Raw genomic sequence first — 25,911 nt, forward strand, 5'->3', positions numbered from 1 at the left:
GCTAATTGCTGCCATGTTACGGATCAAAGGATGCGCGTGCAGCCAAGCTTACTCGCTCTCTCTCTATCTATCTATCTTTCCCTTTCTGGAGTGAAAGAAAACACACGATCAAGTAGTGTAGACACACCACGATGATGATGTCGGTACAAGATGTTCCAACAAGATCGAGCTGTTCGATAGAGGATGTTTATTGTTTAGTGGTTGTCTAACAAAAAAACAACCGTTTAATTTACTGCAGTCAACAAGGCCGGGAAATCAAATCGATCGATCATTCATAAACCCAACATTGTTCATTTGTGACCAGCAGCTATTTTTAAAACACCCAGAGAAGACACCGAAAAGTGAAAGAGCCCTTAACCTAACGCTTAACTATTTGAATCAAACCCTCAGCTCTCCCCCAGCACACAAAAACACTAGCGATGAATGTGAATGAGTCCCAAAAAACCGGTTCAATAGTCCCGATTCCCTTTCCCCCACAAAGACGGTGGTATGCATTTGTTCGCCTCTTCGAACGGGCTGTGCATCTTGGAAGGGCTACAAGCGGCTTAACGCCCTTTTGAATAGTTCCCCTTAACCGTTGTCACCACTTGATTGATGGTGGTATGGTAATCTCCCCCCCCCCCCCCGAAAAAAGGGCATACTTACCGCTAAACGTAAAGCTGAAGAGCTGTGTCTTTTGATGGGGGGGGGGGGGGACAAAAGAGCTTTCCAAGGAGCCGTTTCGAGGGCTTTGTAGCACTTTCCTCTCAGGAATAGAACTGAGCAAACACAACTTCTCTTTATTGTGTTCTTAAAAACTAAAAAGCGTTTTTAGAGGCGCCAGCCACACTTTTGGGTGCTTTATCTCGAGTACCTCTTTTAATATCGCTTCCCTGGGAAGAAAGGAAATAACGATCCTATTTGAATAAAGGAGAAACCTTCGCCAGCTATACGGTGTAGCTAACGGGCCACTTTCTCCTGTCGTCGACAAAGTTTGGACTCCACATTTCCGCTTAGTGTTTACAAAATGCATTTGCATTCGCGACGCTTTAACACCACCCTCAACCCTGTCCATCGAGCCTGCGTTGCATGCGGCCACGGGATGACATCTGTCGCCATTAAGCGCGCTGATTAACCAACAGACAGCAGAGGCACCAAACGATGCACTACGGGCTCTGGGGGGAGATGACGAGCAAACAAACATAGCAAGTACCACTGCCGCCATCCTCGCCTCCTCACATCTCCAGCCAGTCAAGCCAGCAGCGAACGGACAGGCAATCCAGTACTGCCCACCCGGCGTGGCATGCGCTAGCTGCATGATTTGTTTATTTTCGGAACAACCGGCCAGTCTCGCGCACGTTGTTGTCGTTGGTGGTGGTGGTGGTGGCTTTTTCTCTATCGCTAGCACACTATCACGAACTCGGATGGCTCGAACCCTGCGCGGCCGGTCGGGAATCTCCAACACACCGCCCGCTGCACTGCTCCATCTCTCTCTCTCAACCCTCCACAGGGCGGGGTTGGAAAGGCACACAGACGAAAAAGGAAGCTAAAAATAAAGACTTATGAATTATGAATGCTTCCCGAATGACCCGATGGTTGGAACTCTCGTGCACGGAATGTAATTATGCTGGGCATTTGGGTAGGCAAGGCATGCCGACATTGGAAGTCAACTTTCGATCGATGATCGAGACGGGCAATGAATGTACCATGAAAAGGCTTACGATCACCTAAAGCTATTGTTAAAGCATCTTCTTACCACTACTAATCTAATTTGGGGCAAAAATGCGTGCCAACTTCACCACTACAGAGAGAGAGAGAGAGAGATGTGATCGATGACAGATCCTTGCAGCTCCAAACGGAACAGGGGTTCAGTTAGTGCAAAGAAAGTGTCCCGCAGTGTTCGGCTCTTGCCGATGCACGATCACTTTGGGAGGAAATTGAGCTGTGTTTCTGTTTCTTTTAACGTGTTATTTAATCCTTTTTGTTAGACTGTCTTTATTTTTTTTTTTACTGTAATTCTGTTTTATGTGATATGTTCGGCCCGAGGGCTCCCGCAATGCATCAAATGCATCCCTACACTTTGTGATAATGGTTAGTGTGTATCGTGTTTGTGTATCTGTTTTCGGGTGCTACAAATCGAATACAGTGAATGATCGTGAATGATCTTTGCCACGGTGATCTACGAAGAGAAGCTGCTCTTGTAGTGCCATTTCACTGTACATTTACTTTACCTGATTCGGGTTCGGAGTCATCACCGCAATAAACGGATGCGGATAACACACGCAGCATATGAACCATTTTGTTTCTAGACAACTCGTCGCTTCGCAGGTTTGAACGTGTAGTAATGCCATGCGTGTTTCGATGTGTTATCAATAGGGCAGAGCGCTCTCACGTAACCTAACGCATCTGCCGTAGTGTCCCCATCACTGCGAACACAGTGTCACATATAGGTGTGTGAATCACGGGTCACACACTGCTTGTATGGGTTTGTGAGGTGTTTGAAATCGAAGCTTGAAGTGGTTTTAATTAGCCCAATGCCGGAAATGACTACCTCTACGAATGGTAGATAAATCGAACGAAGCTGTCGTGGTGTTGGGTATCCCTCAAGCCCATAGAGCACGTGCGTTACTTTAAATTAGCACGCGGAACACACCCCCTCGATCGATCGGACGAAAGCAGCCCGTGTGCATCTCTCGTACGATCGCCTTCGTCGACGGGATGGCACGAAATTCGGTTGGGCGGGGGGTGTTTGCTTCCAACAATAGACTCAAAACAACCATTATGCGAGATCGATGCACAGGTAAATCACAAATTTAGCCCACACTGCTGTTGACACTGTGCTGTGTACCTTGCCAGAGCTTGACGTTTGGGCTATTTAAAGGACACGCCCAAGTTCACTATTGCACACCTGTACACGCTGGCAAGTTATTGGCGCGCGTGTCTTACCATCCATCCTTTGCCGCGCATCTTTTTGCCAACAGCAGCAGCAGCAGAACCAGAGAAAACCAAACAAAAACAAAACCAGCTGAGACGATGTCACGATGTGACCTGGTGGGCTTACATCAGGACGGTACGGTGGTCCCGTAATGGGAAAAAGGGACGGCCCTGATCGTTCGCAGAGCGCGACGACGGCAAAGGGCGCGATAATGAACAGAAGCAGTGCTCAGGCGAAGTGGTGCACTCTTTACTCCCTCTTTCGTCATAATAACCGTTGTCTACCGATAATGGCCAATGCTATTTTCACAAACCTCGGCCTCTGCCGCCGCCACCACCACTGCACCGCTCGGTGGCAAAAGGGCATAAAATGCAGTGTCGCGCCCGGTTTAAGCGGCACTGATAAGCGGCCGCACTTGGCCAGATGCACGATAAGCATCACTCTTTTCCTCTCTCTCGCTAACTACCTCTTTCTTTCTTTCGCTTTCTCTCGTTCTCTCTCTCTCTCGCTCTCTCTCTGACCTTTGTTGATCGCATTCGAGTTGGGGTTTTCGCGATTGGACAGCACTTTCACGCCACGAGTGTGCCGGCTGCTGCTGATCCTTAAATTTAAACTACAACCTAAATCCTTGGCGCGGATCTTGGCGCAGAACTCGCTTATCTAAGCGCAAGATAAATCATGATGACATTGTGGGCGATGCACACACAGAGTGTTGCCCTGTCTTACTATCGGCTATGCATCGCAGCACTGTATGCAGTTTCGCCGAGAGTATAGAAGAGAGCGGTGAGAACATAAATGCTGCTCTCATGTGAAGGAGAAAGGAAAAAAATCATGTTTTATGGGTTACTTTGGAAGAATATTACACTAAATTAATGAATAATTACCAGAAGATGTAGAAGAACAATAAAAAAAGGATTTTATAGAATAAATTTACAACTGCAGTTGCAGATATTATCGAGAAGCATTCAAACACACGAAACGGAACCCTACAAATGTCTACGCGTTTGTCAGACTGTTGGCCGTTTCTACTCACTGATTCCCGTGGACGCTCACCTTTAGCGAGAGCGGACAAGTAGGCAACGACGCAGAGAACGAGAGAGCCACCACCCCTATCGCGCTCAGTTGGAAACGCTGTGCTGTATGCGATCGACAACGACCGCGGGGCCCTGTGCGCAATGAATGAAGGTAGTACCATTTAATTCCTTCGCTCGGCGCACCGAGGCATGAGTCTTCGATAAACGGTCGAAGCAAATGGACGTAGCTCGCTCTTCCCGCAACCATCACACGGCACCAAACACGACACAACAGCAACCCCGGAAAGCTGCTGCTGTTACTGCTACTGCTATATTACACACTCCCGGTCGTCTCAGCCTTTAGAGTTTGTGGCCTCTATCCCTGCAACGTGGTTACGGCGGAACAACATGAGCAACAGTGTAGGGGTCGTACAATTGCTCGCTAAGAAGGCGTCCTGAAGCAGCTACATCTGTGCCGTCCATTTCCTTCTAAAGTGTGTGTTGTGAAACCGTCTGTGAAGGATCTGCTCCGTACATCCTTCCTTTACACAAATCAAAAAAACGGGATGATACGATGGTGGTGGTGAAAGCGTGTGTAAGAAGTGAGCGTCCATTGTAAGAAGAAAAGGTCGGAAGTCACCGCAGGGTGTGTTCCGAAGGGCTCAACAGCTGACTGTGCAAAGGGAAGAAGGAACGGTGAAGGTGTTTGTGCAAGGATCCTTTTATTCCTCGTACAGAAAAAGAAAACACGCAGAGGAACAGTGGGTGAAACAAATCACGGCACGCCAATGAAAGTGAATCGCGGCAACTTGTTCCCGACCGATCCGTTCTAGCTCACCTTTCAAGTGCGTGACGTCGGCTGGTTGTCCGCGTGTTTGTGTGTGTGTGACGTGGCTTGCCTAAATTCCGTTATTTCTACTCCCACCGAAAAATCACTCAGCCGGGACACACAGCTGACTGACCATCGCCGGTGAACTTCAGCTAAAAATAAACCAGTGCTTTCCCCCCTTCCCCGCCATCGACTTGGTTGGCAACAGAGCAGTGCGTGTGTGCGATCGCAGCTTCAGTGCCGGTTTCGGGCGAGTGTGTCGTCGCCTGTTGTTCAACGGTTTCCTAACTTGCGTGTTTCGATGCATCCATCGTTCCGGCTAGCCGCGTTCCTTCCACGGGACAAGGCCCGAAAGAGCAAGTGAGCCCGACAGTGTAAGTGTCCGCGCCTGTGCGTGTGTGTGTGTGTGTTTGCGTATGAAAGTGTGTGCATAGTTTCGGGGTGTTTCACGCCGCCTGCTAGATTGTTAGGCGTTGTGTTAGGCAAGTGTCTGTCTGCATTGCTGAACGATTTCTGGCGTGAAGAAGTGCCCACTTCAAGTGAGTTTACCCGTGTGAGCTGACTTCTCAACGCGCAAAAGGCAAGGAAGCAGCAAACCCCGGCCCTTCTAGTTAGCCTGTCCTACGGTAAGTACCAGTAATAGTTGTAAGACCGAAGAGAAAACGCATTCTAACATAAGGCAAAACCTCGGTTTCTAGAACGAACCTAACACACTTTACACATTGATTTGCCTATACAAACATACACGTTCAACCTCCAAGCTGGCGTTCCAGTTAAGCTGCCCACTTTCCCCACCCCTGTTCAAAAGGAGAAGCCAGACCGAACACTAATCCAATTCGTCCCTTACAATTGGGCCACCACACCGGGAGTACACCACCATGCATGCACCAGTCAATGACATCGTCGTGGGCCTAGGGGTCGATGCAATTTATGCTTTCACCACGCACACACACCGCACACCTACGCCAATGCTCATCGCGAGAAAACATGGCTTCGCCAAGACGCCTACGGAAGATTAAAGGGGACACCGAAAACCAAGCACTCGGGACAGGCTTTACAGAATATATGTGTACTGGGCAGTTGAATTATGAATGAATGGTGGTACGCGTTTAATGCGCCGCGGAAAGAAAGGGCAACCGAGTGTGTTTGGTGAGCGCCTGGCTACAATGTTGCATCGGTACGCGTTGCCATGTGTGCTACAAAAAAGGCCTCGGGAGGATGATGATTATGTTGCGATGCGTAGTAGGCATGGTGGTGGAGGAGGGGCGCTAGTACCTGCAGGCTGCAGCGCATATTTATTGATCGCAGCCCGCACTCGCCTAGTAAAACGATCGCGATCCCGATCCCTGGGCACAACATTGGGCCGGGAAGTGGAACAATCTGCAATTTTGCCCTCTCTTGGCCATGGGGATGGGGGGGGGAGGGTGAGATAAATGAATGGCGATAAATTGGCACCATTTTCACGGACATTTGTTAAAACCTCCGCACGAACGTCCCTGGGTACGAATCCGCCTCCTACAGGAACATTATATTAAACGTACCATTTTGCTCAACGGGGCACCATGATTTACACATTCTGACCCCTCTTATCAGTTGTGCAATTATTTATTGGAATACTCCCACTTTTTCCCCTCCCACCATCACTCTGTGTGTGTGTGTGTTGTTTCTTCTTCTTCGCTTTCTTGTGATATGAGGCTCCTCTGCTACGGAACAGGGAAATTGTAAACAATCAATAAAAAGCCTCATCACAAAACCGTTAATTCTAATTGCCTGCCCGAACCTGATAACATGGCGTGTTACGACGGCCTTATTACTATAGGTGGGCACGAGGTGTGAGAAGATTTGTCGAATTCTCGATTGAAGACGATCCTTCCGCGGGGGCCCACGTCTACCAACGCTCCCGAAAGGTCATCGGAGGTGTAGTGTGGGGGCAACATTGATGCAGCCAAAGGGCCTGACGCGCCACCTTCTCGTACATGCTCGACTGTTAAACACAAAACGCAAACAAGCGCGCGCACAAACACACCCCACCCGTAAAAAGAAAACAAACGCGAACGAAAACTTATCAAACACACAGACACACACAGAGGCGAAGACAGCACAAGATTAAGAAAACAGTAAACAGCAAACAGGCGGCAGAAAGGTCACCACCATCACCGGTACAAACACTATTCCCCTGCGAGGTGGTGTGGTCGGGCCGGGCCGGGCCGGAGCCACTCTTGTATCATTCAGTGGCCGAGTGATTCACAGCGTGAGTGCGGTGTGTCGTTGGCGTATTTTTGGAAACAGGGAAATTGTAGTAACTCCGATTAGACGCCAGCTCGTTTCACGATTGGCAACTGGGTGTGCTTCAAACTCGGCTTTTACTACGGACGCCACGAATTGCCGAAAGAAATCGCAAACCTACACGCACCTTATCACTTTCGATTGCCAGTATCACACGACACAGGCGCAGGGTGATGGTGGTCTGGTGGCCGGGAGTGCAAGCAGAGCTTGTTAACGAATTCTAGCCGTATGTCAAATTTCACCTCAGTGTAGGGCAGTATACTTGTGCTCCTCTTATCTAATCGAAGCAGGCAGAGCAGTAATACAAAAGTAATTTTGGTGAGTTTGTTTTTTTCTTTGCTTTTGTCGCTGCCACGCTACTGCCCGGTCACCGACCGGCTCTGTGGCATGAAATTTAGGTAACGTAAATATCGGTTGTCAGGTCATGGGCAATTTATCTCGCTGACTAATCACCGCGCATAAAAAGAAGACAGGGGGGGCGGAGTGTTGGGCGACACGCAAACGATTAACGTCTAAATTGATGTGGTTTTGTTGGGGGAGGTAACCACAGCGCACAGCGGTCTTTCGCGCACCTAGCAACGGCTCACTAGACCGTTTGCACATTATGCCCGAACCCGAAACCTTGCAAATTGTGAGTGACATTGCGAGCTGAACTTGAAACATCAACGGATGCGCGTGTCGCCGCCGTCCGCAAAACTGTACATCTGCGAAAAGATGTCCCGAAAGAAAGCTCCTCCACTCAGCTGTTCACTCACCGCTAGAGCTGTCAAAGTGGTGGTGCGTTTGCCCCTCACCGTACGAGCCGTTTTTATAAATAATTCATAGACGCCAAAAGCCCCCGCCATTGTTGCTCCATGTGCTGTCCCCCACGCTCGCTCACTCGCTCGTTCGCTGTCACGATCGTTCGGTGGCTCGTGTGCGCGAAAGGTGTGCGCCAAACGCTTCCTCGTCACGCGACAAGCACGCGTAACCTAGTGTCGATCACGGTGGCGTTCGCAAGCGTCAAGTTCTTGGGGCTAATGGGGAGCGAGAGAAAAAAAACGCCGCCCCCTGGGACAGGTCATCAGTTCATCGGCTTTATCAGCCGTCTGGACAGGAACGGAACCAGTGTACACGTTACCTCTGTCACCCTGTTGGTGTTGATAACCTTACCATGCGTACAGAGCGTGTTAGACGCTGATTTGGGACCGAGCTGGCCTCTTTGAATGGCTTTAAACGTGTATCAACGTTTACATTTATAATTCGAGCTACTATTCCTGCGTGATCCAATAACTGTCACAAGGACAAGGTGGTGCGTGCAAGTTGGCCCATATGTAAACTATTCTGGTTGGTAGTGCCTTCTCAAGGACTGACACACATCCCCGCCGCTGTTCAAGTACGAATTCTGTTCTTATGTAAGACAATAACCATCATTTATTCTAGACAATTCTGACGTCCTTGCCAATGTGACAAAACTTCCGCCAAGAATGCCATCAACTATCAACCGTACAAGGATGTGTGTGTGTAAGGTGTAGAGGTTTCGAGCGACTTGCTCAGCTCGATCGAAGGCAAGCCTCCGCGATCTTTTAATGTCCCCGTGGCAAAACAAATGTGTTTGCGTGTGTGTATGAGCGCGTTGTTATTGTGCTTGTTGGTAGTTTATATTCGCTCCCTCCTCCCTCCCCCTCGAGGTTCCATTTTTGCAGGACATCCCAACCAACCGGGGGCGCCCACCATCGCCATCGCCACTTATCAGCGATTCCCGGTGACCTCTGCCTTTGGGGCTGGTCGCAGTACCGGTGACACTAGATTGCTGAGTGGCGAACGGGGGAACGAATGGATTGAAAACGGGGCGCGCGCGAATCCAGTGTCCATGCCGTGAGCACGATGCATTCGAATGCACGGCCGTATCATTTACACCCCCCGACGGGTCATGCAATGCCAAACCAGTAATTGATTTCGCTCCCGCTTGGGCACAATTAATGAGCGAGTTTGTTTTGAACAATAAAAAGCCTATTATAATTATAGATCTTTACCCGAACCCGAAATACTGCCAGAATGCAGTCGACAGCTTTCCCTCGTTAAGCTGGCTGCAGTGCGGGTATCACACCATACCATTAAGAGCTGCGCTGGAAATAAATGCTCGATCGCATCGGTGTCGTTCGCTTCGCCTCGAAAAACTCGTTCCTGCTCCTCTCATGATCTGGCCGGGGCGATAACGAAATCGATGGGTCTGCTTCAGATTTCAAGCCACACACGCACACACACACCCGCTCAACCTCAGCCAACGACGACCGGCGGCGGCAGTTCACGTGATCACCGCATGCACCAGCCAAAAGAGAGCCGAGGCAACGGCCCAAAACTGGCCGGATCATAATTTCCAACGATTGTTCCACCAAAATCGGCCCAGTGCGTACAAGCGGAGGGAAGCAGAGGACGGTCGGCACAGGCCGTTTCACCAATTAGACCGACCGAACTTGCTCCGAAACCCGCCACCACGGGAGACGCGACTGGCCGAACGTGTGGAGCAGGAACCAGCACCGTCAACTGGTCAAAGTGGGCAGGCGGAAGGGAGACTCGATCACAATTACTACTCGATCGTGGTGAGTGATGGTGGTGGTGGTGGTGAGCAGCGCGACTGTTGGCAGCGAAAACAGTCCGAATTACATAAACGATGGCGCCAGCGAACGAATGACCTGATCCGTGTCGTGTCAACTATATCGCCTCGTGGCAGAGCGTGGCACCAAAATGAAGATCGCCTGATGCCGATCTCAGTAGAAACCACGCTTGTATCGTTTCAGGCTATTTCCGGGGATCCAATAGCCAGACAACAAGTACCGAAGTACATTATTTCTTCAGTTATAGATTGCTGATACAGCTTGGCTGGAAAAATAGTTCAACCAGGGCCCGTGTCAAGCCAGTTCTGCGTGCGTAGGAAGTGGAATGCACCCAGGGGACTGTGTTGAATTCCCCCCCGTAGCTTCTCACCATACCAGTCTGCCTTTTTCCCACTTGAACGGCAGCAGACTTTACGTCTGACAATATGCCTGAGCGATTGATTTACGACATCTTACTATTCGATGACTTTACTGCGGAGCAGAGTACACGCAAGAGGCAAAAGATACGCCCTTCGTTGGGGTAGATTGGCGATGCTGCGCTATTAGCATATTGATGAAAAACGTCCAAGAAGGCAATTAACTTTCTCGTTGCCGTCCCATGTCTAGTGATGGGTTAGGGTGGGAAAAAATCCGGAGTCGACTCCGATTCGACTCCGACAATTTCGGAACCGACTCCGGAAGGTACGCCCACCACTATCCCGAGTCGTTCGAAATCATCTGAAGCCGTCCGGAATCGACCGGAGTCATCCATAGTCGTCTGGAGTCATCCGGAGACATCCGAAGGCATTCCGAGTCGTCTAGAGTCATCCGGAGTCATCCGGAATCTGCCACAGCCATACGGAATCTTTCGGAGAACGACTCCAGACGACTCCGGATGGCTCTGGAAGACACCGGACGACTCTGGACAAGCCCCGGACGACTCCGGATGACTCCGGATGACTCTAGACGACTCCGGGCGACTCCGGACTACTGAGGACGACTCCGACTTCGGACGGAACTAGTGGTTTCCATTTTTCCATAATCGGAATCTGACTAACAATAGTCGGAGAGTCGGATCGGAGTCGTGGGTGCTCTCTAGAGACCACATCACTACCCATGTCCCACTGTTTACCGTCGGCAAACGGTTCCCTTCTTTTTGCTGCTCTTGTACTGTTTTCCAGAGCGGGCTGTAAATGCAAAAATTCAATCATGTACAAATATAGAAATGTATATCAAAATCTGGCATGACAAGCGAAGAAAACACTACACCCCAATAGCACAGAGAAACGGGGGTGTTGGTGTGCGGGTGTGTTGGCATCCCGCAAACACACCCAATCCGCTTCCCGTGTGTGTGCTAAGTATATCTCTCCCCCGTATCTGTTTTCTGCACACACCCACTCGGCCACATTCCGAAGCACATTTGGTTTGGGTGCTATTTTTACGTGAAATGTTAAAAGGAAAAGAAAGAAAACTCAACCCCACCGACAACCACCTTCAAGCCGTTATAGCAACCGAAAGGTAGCCCCCCCCCCATATGCATATGCAAAGCCGTTGAGACGGTGTAAGCTGCGCTTAAATCAAACAGCTTGAAGTAGGAGAACGCTTCCAACGTGGGGTAGATTTATGCATGTAGAAGACTACCACCAGGCAAGACGGCATTTTTCCAAGACCTACCAGAAACTATATGTCTCTTGACTTCTCTCGATCTGTGTGCAGGAGGCGATTGTTGGAAATTGGAGTGATCGTTTGCGGTGTTGCCGCGTATTGAGCAATCCTTCATCCGGAGGTTCCAATTCCACGGGGGTCCCTAAGGGTTTTCCGCTTGCATCCCACCGGTTTTGTCGTCCAACATGCCGGTATGTACCGGTGTCACCGGTATGCAGCTCTCAACCGTTTCAAACTATCTACCTGACAACCACACACACACACACACACACACACACACACACACACACACACACACACACACACACACACACGCATGCACACATTGCGTGGGTTTGAAATGTTTCGATCCTCGATCCGGGCTCAGAAGCGAAAGGAAACAGGTTTCCCACCCGACCGTTGTTGCGTCTAGCGGGCACAAAAAATCCGAAGAAATAGATTGTCCAATTCTATCGGCACAGCATCACAGGCTTAAACAAACCAGCAGTCCCACAGCATCAAAAAGGGAAGCTGGAAAAGCGATTCAACGATCGTAAAACGGGACGCCATTAGAATGCATTCTCCGATGATGCGGTCGCTTTACCTGCGCGCGCGAGCCCCTTCAAAAGTGGTGCTTCATCCCTCGGCCTGCGACCTTCTTACATACGGTTACATTGACGGATGCTACCATGCCGTACCATGCGCCGTGCGCGTGATCATCACCGTCCCCGACACTGCGACTCGCCGAGCAAAGCGCGAGGCAATCGCACGTGTGTGGAAGCGTGGTGCCCCCGATGCCACCGAAGCCGTGGCCCGATCGGGACAGGATTAGTGGCGACGGGGTTAAAAAAAGAAATTCTACATCGTAATCTATAATTACCACCACCCGCCACACACACACACACACATACACCCATCATCAGCATCGGACAGTTTGCCGACTGCGCAGTAGTAGCGCGGACTGCATCGACTGACTTAGGAAGTGCACCGGCGTTTCGAGGGGCACAGAGATAAGTAGTGTACGCGTCATGATGGTAGGCCGCCACTATCTTCTGCTCAATGAAGCCTTGCCTGCGCGCACTGTTGTTTGATGCAACAAGGATCCTTCTCAACAAGGGAAGGATGGCGCCCAAGCTTTAGGGATGCGCGGGATGCCATAGACCATTCGAAGCCCCATTCGCTGACAGCTTCTCGAACTATTCTTCTTCCCTTTTTCGCTCTTTGACGTCATTCCGTCTTTCCCGGTACTCGGGCGCGTCTTCTAGTCAACCGGAACACTTTGACACACTTTCGGAATATCGCTGGGGCTGGTTCGAAGGTTAGTTTTGTGATTAAACTTCACCTCCTCTCCGGTATGAGCGTATGGCGTCTAGTGCAGACCCGAAGGTGCAGGGTCGTAGACCCATTCTTTTGAGCAGGCCCAAGTTTCGGTATACACCCGTGCACCCGTGGTAGAACAGTGCGGAACAAAACGTGTTTGTTGTGGATCGAACGATAAGCGCCAAACGTCAGAGATAAGCGTCAGCATCAAGCCCCGCTGCGTATCAGCGCGCTGATTGTACTCGTTGGCGTTGGACAGCCCATTCCAGGGGGAATGCTATGTGGGTCAAGGTGTTAGTATTTGTGCGAATGGAGATGTGTTGGGACGACGTCGTGGAAAACTCCCAACAGCTGTCAAAAGTAAAACAATCCTGAGCGGTTCCAAACATCCCACCCCGGTCCTTTCCTTTGGAGTCACTCACGACAAAAAGGATCTTCTCTGCAGAAATAGGCTCTCGATCGTATGACTTGCAACTCCGAAGCTCTTATCATGGCCGTCATGTCGGAAGTGGTTGCAATTGTAATATGAAATGGCAACAAAGTCTTCGCCTCGTGCAGCAGAATGTGTGCGCAAGGCGCCACCAGGCTCTGTTATGCTCTGTGCTGCACACTATCGTCGATCGTTGCGGTTTGCTCGATGCCGTTTTCACAACGCTCACCTCCACACGGTGATGAAACAAGGGCGCGATCATGTTTCCTACCTAACAGCCCATAAAAATAGCTCTCAATCGACGTGCGATAGAGACAGCGAGAGAGTGTGTGTGTGTAGCTATGCTGAAAGATTCGCACGAAGCAAAGCGAACGGCAGGACGCGTGCCAAAACACGCGGGTAGAGCGAGTACACACCAACAAAACAAACTAATTAAGATAAGATTGAGAGTCGTGTTTAGGGCCTGGGGGACATCAGGATGTGTTGGGTGAGTGACCATTGGCGGCACAGGGAACTCCGCAGAGGGCGCTGAGCCATTCGTCACAAGTTCAGCAGACACACGGAATTTCGGAGGTACGGAAGCCCATGCGGACATTCTGATCACTATGAGGAGCAGTGTTGGGCACGTTTGATGGCATGGTGTGCGAAAACCCGAATCGATCACCGCCTGCTCCTTCAATGTACAACAAAATGAGGTGTGAACCTTTTCGCATCATCACCAATCTAGACGACACAATGGAAGACGCCACCACACGGCTCAAAGTCTGCAAAGCGATGGTTATATTTTTAGCGAAACGATGAACCGTGGCCAACACGAACGCAACGACAGTTGCCCTAGTTGCCCATGTGAAAGGCGCGTGATAGCGGCGGATGCAACTATTGACACACTGCTACCACCCACCAGATCCTCATCGTAAAACGGGGGGTGGGAGTGAGGTACTAGTTGAGCGTGCCCGATCATCATCGGGGTGTCGTCCAAGATGCCTTTCTTGGCCGCTCTGCTTACCACGGCTGTACAAGTAAACAACGGGGCCATCCAAAACCGGGCAACAGTGTGACGACGGTGCAGGTCATTTGCCTCTCGATGATTGGATCGGAACCATCAAAGTGTAACAGGTGTGTATGTGTGTGTGATTGGTTGTTCCTGATAGTTGTCCGACCTGCGTTACATGAGATATTACGTTGGCAGACTCCAGGCTCCGATGACTCCGGGAAGGCAATAGGATACAGTATCGGTTGAAGTAACACGTTAAGTAACATGGCGCATTGCGCAACCGATCGAGCTAGATCGATGATGAGATGATGATCGCATGTCGCGGTAGAATAAACTCTCCAACCCCCATGCATAAGAAGATAAGTCGCTCGGCAACCCATGCATCTGCCACTTGTGCGGGCATACAAACGATTCTGAATTTATCATACGTCATTCGGCCTGAAGCCGAATACAAATAATCGAAACGCCGAACCAAATTCGCAAATTTGTTTTTTGCTTATCCCAAACAAAATTGCTCCAATAATCCGCGCATTTTGCTGCGTTTGACGTCAAACCGTGGACAGTGCCGTCCGGGCATTCGGTCAGATGCGGTTAGACATTATGCCGTGGTGGTGGATATAAGCCGACTGGATCGTAAAACAAGCAAAACTGAACCTTAAATTGCTCCCCGCCCATAGCAAATCATCCCCGTCGGTTCCCCGGTGCATCCCACCCCACTGCTTCAGACCGGTTGCAGAACCGACCGACCGTTGATAAGACCCGCCGTTGTTACTCGGTAGGTCGCGACCTCAACTCGGCTCCTCGGCTCGGTACGATCTGGATGGAAGTACGGTGCCGTGGGCAAACAAACATGAAGGGCGGAGCGGGCGGGTCGGGAAACGAGCTTTTGATAAGGAAATTGCCCACCGCTTTTAGCGAGCAACCGTACGTTTTGGGGCGCACAGTTTTCGAGGGCTTGCTCAGTTGAAGCCCCCGGGGGGAAGAGGAAAGGACGACACTCATTAATCACACACACCCCGACAATCCGGGATCGGATGATTCAAATGGTCTCTGGCGCACGACGCCCGAAGATCCCGGAGCCTACCATTGTTCGCGAGGAATGTAGCGCTGTCAAAACTTACCGGTCTGGGCGCGATAGGAGAAAGTGTAAACAATAGGGCGGGCTCTCCTGCCGTTGAGACAAACAAGCGTAGAACACTGATCCTGTGGCTGTGTTTACCTTTCCCGTTGTTAAGCCGCGCGATAAAAGCAAACACCTATCACACCGATAACCTCGTTTCGCACTTACACAGTGCTGTCGCGGTACTACTGCTGCAGCAATCGGGCGGTGTGGCGGCTTAAATTTTGTCGGCAAAAAGGAAGATCTTCGGTCGGCACTTGGCAGAACAATCGCACCCGACCCGAGGGACATGCGACAAATCCGATAAGTCCAGTAGAAACAATTCCAGCATTCTCGCCTCAGTATGCACACAATAACCCTTCGACACTCGACACAAATCCGCGCGATGGTTACTAGGATCAGATGGCTTTGCAGTCCAACTGACCACCAAACGGTGTATTGAAAAAAGTGAAAGGTGTGTGTGCCTGCATGAAGACTGCACTGCCTACTTTGGATGTCTCCTTTTAGTGACTTTCCCCACCCGAGTGGCCATTACTTCAATCGCCATCAATTGGAGTTGTCCATGGTTTGAAGGGGGCATGACCTTCCGTCTTTTCTGTGACTGTGAAGTAGATTGTAGTAAGCGATAGAGAGGGCGAGAGAGAGAGAGAGAGAGGGGGAGGGAGGGCAGAAGAACCGTTTAGTTTTGTGTCGGAGGCCGGTGTCCTAAAAACGACGATATATTGAAATAAATTGTTGCGATGCATTCGTGCGCGGCGCATTGCGGGTGCACCTTTCCATGCTCTGCGTGCTCAGAATGGTGCGTCTCCGAATGCTGTGCACAGTGCTGGGAAGGAGGAAAGGTTGGCATGGCAACTCCACACGATTGTCGCGCCGCCGATGAGACTGCGAGAGCTGGCGAGAGGAGCTTGCCGGATCCGATGTCGGCGCCGTACCGCGAAATGGAAACCAACCCGAACGGTGTCACCTTACTGTGAACACAAGCCCCTCCCCTCCTCCCCTTGCATACCGTTTCCAGCGCATTCCAGCGAAAAAAGGGAAAATGCAAGCATCTCCAACGGAAAAGCCAAAGTCTAGGGAGATTGTTTTTTGTTTGGGGAATTTGAATGTAAAACCCTACCGACTCAGTCTTCCAGCACTGTCACGTGTGGATCGGCTCGATGCACATGTCAATTCCTCACGGTGGCATGGTCCTTGCGAGTGCGCACGATAACCTTGCCTTGGAGGGAGCGCTCGAGTGATGGAAGCAAGAAAACGAATAAGAAAACAGCGAAAGTGCATCTCAGCAGTAGTACCCGGCCAGTAAACACAAGCAATTCCAACACGCTCACACACACATAGCCAGAGCCAGCCGTCCATTGCCGATCCTCGTGATCAACGCGGCGGTGGAAAACCTATTTATGGCACAGACTGTAGGCAACACATCACCACCACCACCACCACCACCACCAACTCTTTTGCAAATATGCTTATCACACCGTCGGTTTGTGGTCGTCGAACGGTGGCCGGTTGTGCGCTAATCATCTAATCACCGATCGACAGCGTATCATCACAAAACCGAGGGTTTGTGCGAGGATCGACGGCAGCAGCAATAGTCCCACGCCCTCTACTATACACACGCGCGGGCTGCCAAACGGTTGGCGCAGTGGCGCGCCATCACCTCTGGCGCCATCTCAAATCAATATTGCTGCTGTGGGGTGGAAAATTCCTCCGCTCGGCAACGAACCAAACAAAACACTTTGTGCCAGAGATCCGAGTGATCTGATGAGAGTGAGTTCTCAGTCGGAGGGATTTGGTTCGGGTACTAATTAATGAAATTGTCAACACGCACGTGGCACACATTGGGGAGGACAAAAAGAGGTCACCAGAGGAGGAGGAGAAGGAGCAGCAGGACGTCCCTCAGATCGTGCGTGTTTATTATTGCAGGAATGGTGTGATTTTCTAAATATACATCTACACATCTGCACATTATATCACATGTTTCTTCTTGCCCGGGTCATTGAATGGGCGACACGCGTGGGACATTTTTTGTCTGATCACACACACAGATTTTTGTTTTTAGCGGGAAAGCGCGGATTTCCGAGCGCCATAAGACACCCGATCGCTCAATGACGTGCGTACGGACAGCACGATCTACGGGCAGCAATCGGTGGGTAAACAAATAAATCACCAGAATTGGAAGCGTCATCCGGCCATCATGCATCTTGGGGCCTATCTTAACCAAACAATTTACCCCAGACCGAGCTGTTGTGCTGTGCACTGAAGCTTGTTGGGTAGGACGAGGAGAAGGAGCCAGTCGGGAGATGCACTTCCGGAGGGACAATTAATGGGGGCGATGTTTCATTCACTTGTCGTTGTCGTATGACGCCGTACGCAGAGGCAGCATGCATGCGTGATTCTTATTGGAAATGGATGTCATTCATTCCGAACGCCCTCACACCGGCTGGTGTCGCTCTTATCGTTCTGGAAAGAAGCTGTCAAAGGCTCTAAGGCATATTGTTGAAACGATGCACATCCCTCCATACCTTGGAGAATCGTACCGGACCTTGAATCGTACTTGATCATCTCACCCTCGGGTAGTTCTTCCACGCTGTGACCGTGCCCTACTTTACGCTGCTCCATCGCCATCGCGGTTTGAAATTCATTTTGCTCCCATCGACTCGAACGATTCAGCCGCATCCATTCAACGGAGGTTGGTTGGTGGTGGTTGTTGCAGTTTAAAAATAGATCTTTGCTCCACCTCGCACTGCACGTCCTTTAGTTGACTTTTGCGTGTGTGTTTTTTTGTTTGTTAAAAGATCGCATTTGCCAAGATTTTATCCTTTTTTGTGTGTCTCATCAACTCTGTCGAGCGGATGCATCTTTGTAGTGACACAAGTGGCAATGGCGTGACGTTTTACATACTTCTTACCTTGAACATCCATTATCCAAAATGCTCCCTTGAGGATGTCAATAGTCTCTCTCTCTTTCTCTCTCCAACTGCCTTAAATCCAAGCTGCCTAACCTCATAAATAGATTCCTGATCGTAATTGATTCTATAAATAGTCCTCCTACTTTGTTTTCCCATCACAAGCTGTCGGCAAATCGTCCTAATAACATATCGTTTCTCTACTCTCTACTCCGCAGACCGTCAAAACCGTTACCGTTCTTCTGCAAGCGTTACTTGGCCGCTTTCCCGCTCGTCTGAATGCCAGCGTTTGCCGAAATGTTAGTCTCGCAAAGCCCGCCGGTGTACAACCACTCGCTACAGACACCGGACTACAAGCCGGGGGGCGGTGGTTCATCACCCGGCTCCGACGGTAACACCAACGGCGGTGGCGGTGGTGGTTACTACTACCGACCCACGTCACTGCAGCTGACCCAAACACAGACGAACGGGGGACCACCGCCCTTCCAGCGGCAGCTGACGCCACCCTGCCTCAGTCCAACGGGCAAGCAGCTGCCAACGTCACCCCGTCGCTCCTGTCTGGTGGTACGGCCCGGGGACGACGCAACCACGCCGGAAGAGTCGGAACCACCGCACGCCGCCATGAAGCTGCTCACGATCGGCGAAGAAGACACGGGCTGCGCGCCCGGAGCCGGTCGGCACAAGAAGAAGGTCGTGTTTGCGGACGACCATGGCGGCCAGCTGACGCAGGTGCGCGTCATGCGCGAACCCTCCTACATGCCGCCGATCTGGAGCCTGCAGTTTTTGGCCCACGTCACCCAGGGCATGATCAGCCCGGTGCCGCAGGAGCAGTGGGTCGTCGACTTTGTCCAGCCGGCGAGCGATTACGTGCGCTTCCGGCAGAAGCTGGACGAGCGGAACGTGTCGCTCGAGAACGTGATCATCAAGGAGACGGAGCAGCTGATCGTCGGTACGGTGAAGGTGAAAAACCTCTCCTACCACAAGGAGGTCATCATCCGGTCGTCCTGCGACAGCTGGAAAACGCACGAGGACACCTTCTGCACGTACAGTGTGGTAAGTGGGAGGGAAATGAAAATCCCGACAAGCACGTAATTCATCGATCACTCTCTCTCTCTCTCTCTCTCATACTCGTTCCAGGTTGGCAATGGGGCAGCCTCGGCTTATCTGATATTCGATACCTTCTCCTTCAAGCTAACTCTTCCACCTAAGTCCAGACGGATTGAGTTTTGTGCCGCGTACAAGTGCGACGGCGTCGAGTACTGGGACAACAATGATGTAAGTGGGGTGCGCCCTTGACATTCTCCCTATGTGACTCAATCGTACTAATCGATTACGTGACCAAAATCTTCTCCTCTTCCAGGGCCGCAACTACTCGCTCACCAACCGTATCGCGCCCCGGGAAAACTCGGGCGCCTTCCTATCGTCCTCCTCTGCCAGCGCCTTCAACAGTGCCGCCCCGAACGGGCGCAACGGGCTGGCGGCGGCGGCGGCGGCTTCGGACGGCTTCATCTCCCCGTACGTCGACCCTGGCGCGGTGCTCGACACCTGGAGCGACATGAGCGTGGAAACGCAATCGGGGCCATACTGGTAAATGCAAAAATGCCAACTCTCGGGCACAACTCGGGCCACCAAACAGCAAAAATAGACAGCAACCAAAAGAAAACCGCTCTCCGCGCGCGCACACACAAACCATCCACCACTCACCACCACCACCACCCCATCCACCCAGTACCATCCACATCCCGGCTGGGACAATTGCGTCTTGAGCCGCGGGACTAAGGGGAACACAGGTTTGCACACCATGCCATGCGCACGCCATTCAGTAGAGTGTTGTTGTCAGCCGCCTCGGAAGTCCCGCCAGGATAAAGGAAAGCCCGTAACCGACTGCGTGATTGTGTGTGTGTGTAGACGACAACGTTCGCGTAATCCTTTTAGCAGGATCGTCAACAAACTGATCAGACCACTGTTGCTGCTGCTGCTGCTGCTGCTGCTGCTTTGCAAGAGAAACATTCCGCCATTCCGATGGCAATTTCCAAACATTTGCAAAAGCGAGATAATGAAACTAGTAGAGCTGCGGGCAGTTGTGGGCAGCGGTGTGGCAGCGATACGCGTGACTTTCTTGAAAAAAAGATGGACAAATGGTTCTCTTCCAAAAACGGGCAAACAGAGCAACAGAGCGGGTGGATGATGGTTGGAGTATGAGTAATCCAATTGGCAGATAAGATAACAAAACAGTGCGCGATCACAATTCAAACCTCCTGCATTAGTCACAGGGCATTAAGGTCTCTTAAGTTAAGCGGCAGAAATTGGCAAGGCTAGTTGCAAAAATCTAAGTGTATTCACACTCTCCATATCTCTCACCTCTCCGGGCGGGAAAGGACGGTATCATTTTGCGTGACAAGTGCACTTGCCCCCTAACCAAACCCATAGTGTGTAACCGGACAACGCGAAAGGACTCGCAGGAGACAAAAGGCTGCATCGTGAGACCGAGAAAGAGAGAGAGAGAGAGAGACAGAGAACGGGAGAGAGGGAGAGCTAAACATTTAAACGGTTTCTAGCATAGTGTGCCGGCTTAGTAACCGCTTCAGTGTGTACTTGGTTGGAGCGTTTATTCTTCATCGTAATTGTGTGTGTATGTGTGACCGGACAACAAAAAAGAAGGAAAAACATCAATGTGTGTGTGTGCGATTGTGGATCGAAAAAAAACAAATTCTCAAACAGAGCGAGAGAGAGAGAGAGCAAGGTGGAGAGAACGAGGAGCGGGAGACTAACGCATACTACACACAAACCACGCTCACACATTCGTACGCAATCGAAAGTGAAAGTGATTTTGCTCTGTTTGAAAAAGGTAATTTTTCAACATCCAATAATATTACCACCACCACCACCACCACTACCATCCTGCCATAATACATAGGCTTAGTCACACTTCCTGCTCCCCGCTCCTCGTCCACGCTCCACGTCGTTGTTTCACTGCTTGTTTGGTGGCCATCAATTCACCAAATACACATACAACCCGACTCTCACATACACACACACGCTTAAGTATTGGGACAAAACATTTCAAAGGGGTAGAGTAAAGAATGAAGAAGTAGGGGGTAGAAGATCACTTGCGTGTAGCTTAATTTCGTAACAGTTGGTAGCTTAAGATACTCTTAAGAACGCTTAACGAGACCTAATGGATAGAATGACGGTTAGTTATGTAGCAACGTTTAATGAAGAGATCACAAGTCTAGAAGGGGCGACACATTTCCTAAGCGGGGGTTCCCTCACTAACGTTACACATTACCTAATATGCATGCGCAACCGCGATCACACACTAGGTCAAGAGGTCGTATTCGTGTTCGTACGCAACGCCACCCAGTACGATCGTCGCGTGAGCGACGGAGCAGCTCAAAACCGGTTCTCCAACGTCCTTGGCGTCGGTCGAGCGGCCCATTCGAGCTCCTGCCATTGAGAGCTCTCCGAGATCTCCATAGCAACTTGCAAGGGTTGAATGATCTCGTGTTATTTTTTGCACTACTACTTCCGTTTTGGAGCAATCGGCTTCACTTCCGCCTGCAACTCACCTTGACAATCGAAGTGAAGTGAGTGAGCGAAATGGAGAGATGTTGTAGTTTGCGAGCACCACTCGATAACGAGGGATTTAAGGAGGAGACACACTCCAAATGTTTGTGTAATCGTGTGACTAACAGCACCGCTGCGCCGACGCTTCCATACAGAGCAGAGCGTGATCACGTGATCACTCTCCAGCGGGAACCACTCGCCACTCGAACAGTCAATGCCCATATCCCATCCTTTTGTCCCATTTTTTTCCCTGTGTTTTGGCCGATTAGCTGCCATATCGATCCCTTTCCTTCCTCCCGTTCCTGATCTCCCGCCCTTCCCCCCTCCCTCTTTTTCCACAGTCGCTTCCGGTGTTACTGGAGCAGTGTGCAGTCGGCGTTCAAGTGCTGGGTGCCTCCCCCGCAAGGAAAGGTCAAGAAACCGAAAGCTAACCCTTCACGTAGACGCTAGTAGAGAGTCGCGAGCAGTAAGTGACGCTAAGTGCCCTCCACCCTCCACCGCTCCCTGGTGTGTTCTCATTCGAATTATCTCATCGTCCGGGGGAGGAGACCGGCAATGCATAAACCTCACTGGCTCATTTTCACCTGACAATCCCATGTTGCTGTTTGTGTGTCGTATGTGGATTTGGGTTGTGCCGTGAATGATCACACCCATCCAAAGTGATCATTTTATACCGGGGTTAATATTGTTCATATCTGTGTTTGTGTTTGAGTGCCTTTTTCCCTTCTTTTCCCTTTCCCTTGCGATGCACAGCTCCACCAAACAAAACACACTACCCTCCCCCAACAACCCCCGTCCAGCGTGTAGCGAGGCGAAATTTATGTTTTTTTGGTTGTGTTTTTCTCTTCTCTCGGCATCTTTCTGCAGCAGTAGTACGTTTGACTGCTCGCTGAACCGTTGCTCCAACAACCGTGACACGGCGGCGATGCAGGACGAGCCGACGACGACGACTACCGGTCCCTCTCCGCAGATGAAGCCGATCAGTCTGAACATGCCCCCGTATCCACCGGAAGGGCCGCTGGATCTGCAGGCGGCCGGTGCCGGCGAACGGCGGGCCAGCACGGGAGAGTTTGCGGTGAAGCAGGGCTGCAATCACCATCACTACCACCACCAGCAGCATGCTGCTGGCACGAAACCGATCACGCCGCTGGGACGCACCGCCAGCAATGGCAAGCTGTTCTACATACGCGAACGGCACGAGGGTGAAGATTTGCTTGCCAATTTGCTCCGCTTGCGCAAGCTGATGATGGCGGGCGGGAACGAGAAGGCCGGACTAAACTGATAAGGAGGAGGAGGAGGAGGTGGAATCTGGTCCTCGGTTCCTAGTGGTGTTGGATGAACAAACCCATTTGCTAAGGCCACTAGGAAGAAGTGAGCAAGGCCAGGCGGCGAGCAGCAACGTTTTTCCTTTTTGTTTTGTTTTGTTTTGGGGTATTTGGGATGATCGATCGTCCACGATCGTGTGAACTTTAAGGCCGCAGCATTAGCTTCATTCCTCTTCCACCATACAACAAACAACTCCATATTGTACATATATACATTATCTCTCGTCCGTCTATTCTTAAACGATAACGATCGAATCGAGAGAATGCACCAAAACACTTACTGAAGAATACTCACAAAATTGACATTTGCAATCGGGACCTGGATACTGACCGTATGTATGAGCACGCGCGTGTCTGTGTGTGTCTGAGGGGGTGCGCGTTTTTAACCGTACCAGGAAAAAACAGGTTTAGGTTTACAATTTTCTGTTCCGTTTCGATTAATCAAGGGAAAATTGCAATAGAATTTAGAGCCGATGCTTCCGACATCCGCGTTTGACAGAAGGCAGAAGTATGCAGCTGAGTGAGAAAGAGAGTGATCCCGTTTGGGGGGGGGGGGATACTGCAACATGGATGAACGAATTTGGAAGAGGACAAATACGCTAGAGTGATAATACGCTTGTCAGACGGGCAAGCGGGTGATAAGAGCCAGGAGACCGAAGAGAGGAAAGGGAGAACAGATACGTAGGGCCCCCTATTTGTCGAATAGCTGGAATACGGAGAGACGAAGAATCATCGATCGGGGACGAAGGGTTTTGGGCGAGACAAACCAGGCAACGGCACAGAAAAAGAAGAAGAAGAAGAAGAAGAAGAAAACACGAGATAACAATACTAGTAATTTAATGTTCATATTTACATACGGAAACTAAAAGACTGAACGTGTCCACAAAGTAAATTAAATCTGGAACAAACAAACAAAAACAAGGATGTGTACGAGTGTTTAACAAAAATGGCAAAAGCGAACCAGCGCGCGGTGGAGCGGAGGCTGGAGAGGCTGGGCTGGGGTTCGAGGCGCGTAGAGCGTTCCGCCCCAAATCGGGAGACAGATCAGAAAGGCATGCAACCGAGTGAAATTAGTACGATTCGATTCGATATTATATGTGTAGGATGCGAAGCACAAATCATCCCCATCTTTTGTACAACCATGTAGCGTTGCAGTAGGAACGGGGACAAACAAACTCGTGTCAAAAGACGGAACGAACGGAGAACTTAATAAAAGTTTTCAACATTGCGGTGGTTGTGTGTGTGTGTGTGGCCGATACTTCGGCTGCCAGACACCAGAGTGGACCTAGTGAAAAGCTTCGTTTAGTGGCTTCGTTAATTTATGTATACAAACAGTAGTGTTAGACTCTATCCTCTACAACAACCAAGGACGGGGGAGTTGATTTTTATGTTTTATGTGTTAGTAAGTTAGTAGGTTAGTGTACATTTTCTGCGCACGTCTTGCACCGGCTTGCGGTGTAGTACCGTGGAGGGGGGACGGCCGTCGCCTTTCGTTGCTTGTTAGAGTTTTTGTAAGGCACAAACAGTGATTGTAGAATAACCAATTTATCGTTTAAGCAGGATGAAATGGAGGTAGAAAAATGGAAAGATCAAAGACAAGAAAGATCGCAGGAGAGGGGAGCGCTGTTGAAGCTAACGATCGCCATACCCGACGCAGGGCCGCGACTCATTTCAATCCAGCGCTGCGATTCGAACAACATACTAGACTTTGTAAAGCTGATCCTACGTAGAATATGTTTAGAGAACGTGTATACTCCCCACTAATCGGATAAGACTTCACATGCTGCTACTTTACCTTAGAGTGTAAACCCGTGCTTTACTAGAACTGTACGCAACTTGAACGAATCCTATCGGTGGTCCTGGACGAAGGGGGACACTACGTAAATGATGAGATTGGTAGAGCATGTGTTAGTATCTCTGCGTTTGGCTAGTGTAAGTGTTAGTTCGCGTATCCTTCGGCACAGCCAGTCTGTCGCGAAGATCTTGTGTATATAGATAAACATATTGTGAGGCACACACACACCCACTCCCCAAAACCCCCAGGGAAGGGGGGTGGTAGTGTGTTATCTGATCGTACATTATTAGTTTCGTAGTGCGTAGAGCCGGTAGAGTACATCGTTAACCCACTGTTTCATATGAATAGATCACCTCGATCGCAAATAAACTGAATAAGAATTTAAGAAAATGTGTGTGAGTCCAGGAATAGGAAGAAACATGAGAATATGAACCTGATCATTGTAGATAAGACACTTGGAGTGGTAAGTATTTGTTGGTACTTTTCTATGATTCCATTAAACCGATCCGATCCGACTATGTGTGTGCTAAGTATTTGCGAAAACTCCTTCCTCCCATTGATGTTGGTCCATATTGGGCTTGAACTCACGACGAGCATAGCACGACGAGCATAGCTGTTAGTTGACTGTCCTCAAATAAGCGCCTCTCACAGTACCCCAAGCTGTTGTATTCGATCATCCAAATTAGTGATGGGAAAAATGATGTTTTGGTCCTAATCGATTCCAACTAGCTCCCAAGTTTTCTGGGATCGATTCCGGAATTGGCTTGGAAATCGGAAATGACTCCGGAATCGGTTCCATAACCGACTCCGTAGTAGTTTTGATTTTGAGCTCCTACTGCTAATCCACATGTCATGATCTAGATAAACGAGCAGAAACGTTGTAGAACTTATAGATCGTTCCGGTGAATTCAATGAGTATGCTCAAGTCCTGTCTATCGGGAGATTTAATGGTCCACACCTAGGCTTAACCAATTCTAGCGACTAAGTAATAAGGGATGGTGTTAGGAATAGTTTATATTCAATTCACTTACCTTCGCTTCTGCCTGCTGTAGTGTAAACGGATTAATGCGATCGCTCCCTTCGTCAGATCGGTACACATTCTCAGTCTTGTTCCATTTAATAAGACCTACTAACTTACCTTCAGTGCTTGAGAAGCGCTGACTATGGAGGTTTTTACACACTTTATCTCA

At 50.2% G+C, this 25,911-nt stretch overlaps 1 protein-coding gene across 2 annotated transcripts; it reads left to right on the forward strand.

The window, feature by feature from the left end:
- Positions 1–3,888: 3,888 nt before the first annotated feature.
- LOC120897225 lies at positions 3,889–25,111 on the forward strand. 2 transcript variants are annotated; one of them, XM_040301910.1, is made up of 5 exons: positions 3,889–5,382; positions 18,253–19,087; positions 19,172–19,309; positions 19,395–19,621; positions 22,472–25,111. In XM_040301910.1, exons 2-5 carry the CDS (start codon positions 18,314–18,316, stop codon positions 22,881–22,883), a joined length of 1,551 nt encoding a protein of 516 aa, XP_040157844.1. In that variant the 5' UTR covers positions 3,889–5,382; positions 18,253–18,313; the 3' UTR covers positions 22,884–25,111. The 2 variants fall into 2 exon arrangements, with proteins under 2 accessions (XP_040157844.1, XP_040157843.1); XM_040301909.1 differs by having other exon boundaries at positions 3,891–5,382; positions 22,469–25,111.
- Positions 25,112–25,911: the final 800 nt, after the last annotated feature.

This window comes from Anopheles arabiensis, chromosome 2, assembly GCF_016920715.1.
Source record: "Anopheles arabiensis isolate DONGOLA chromosome 2, AaraD3, whole genome shotgun sequence".
NCBI lineage: Eukaryota > Metazoa > Arthropoda > Insecta > Diptera > Culicidae > Anopheles > Anopheles arabiensis.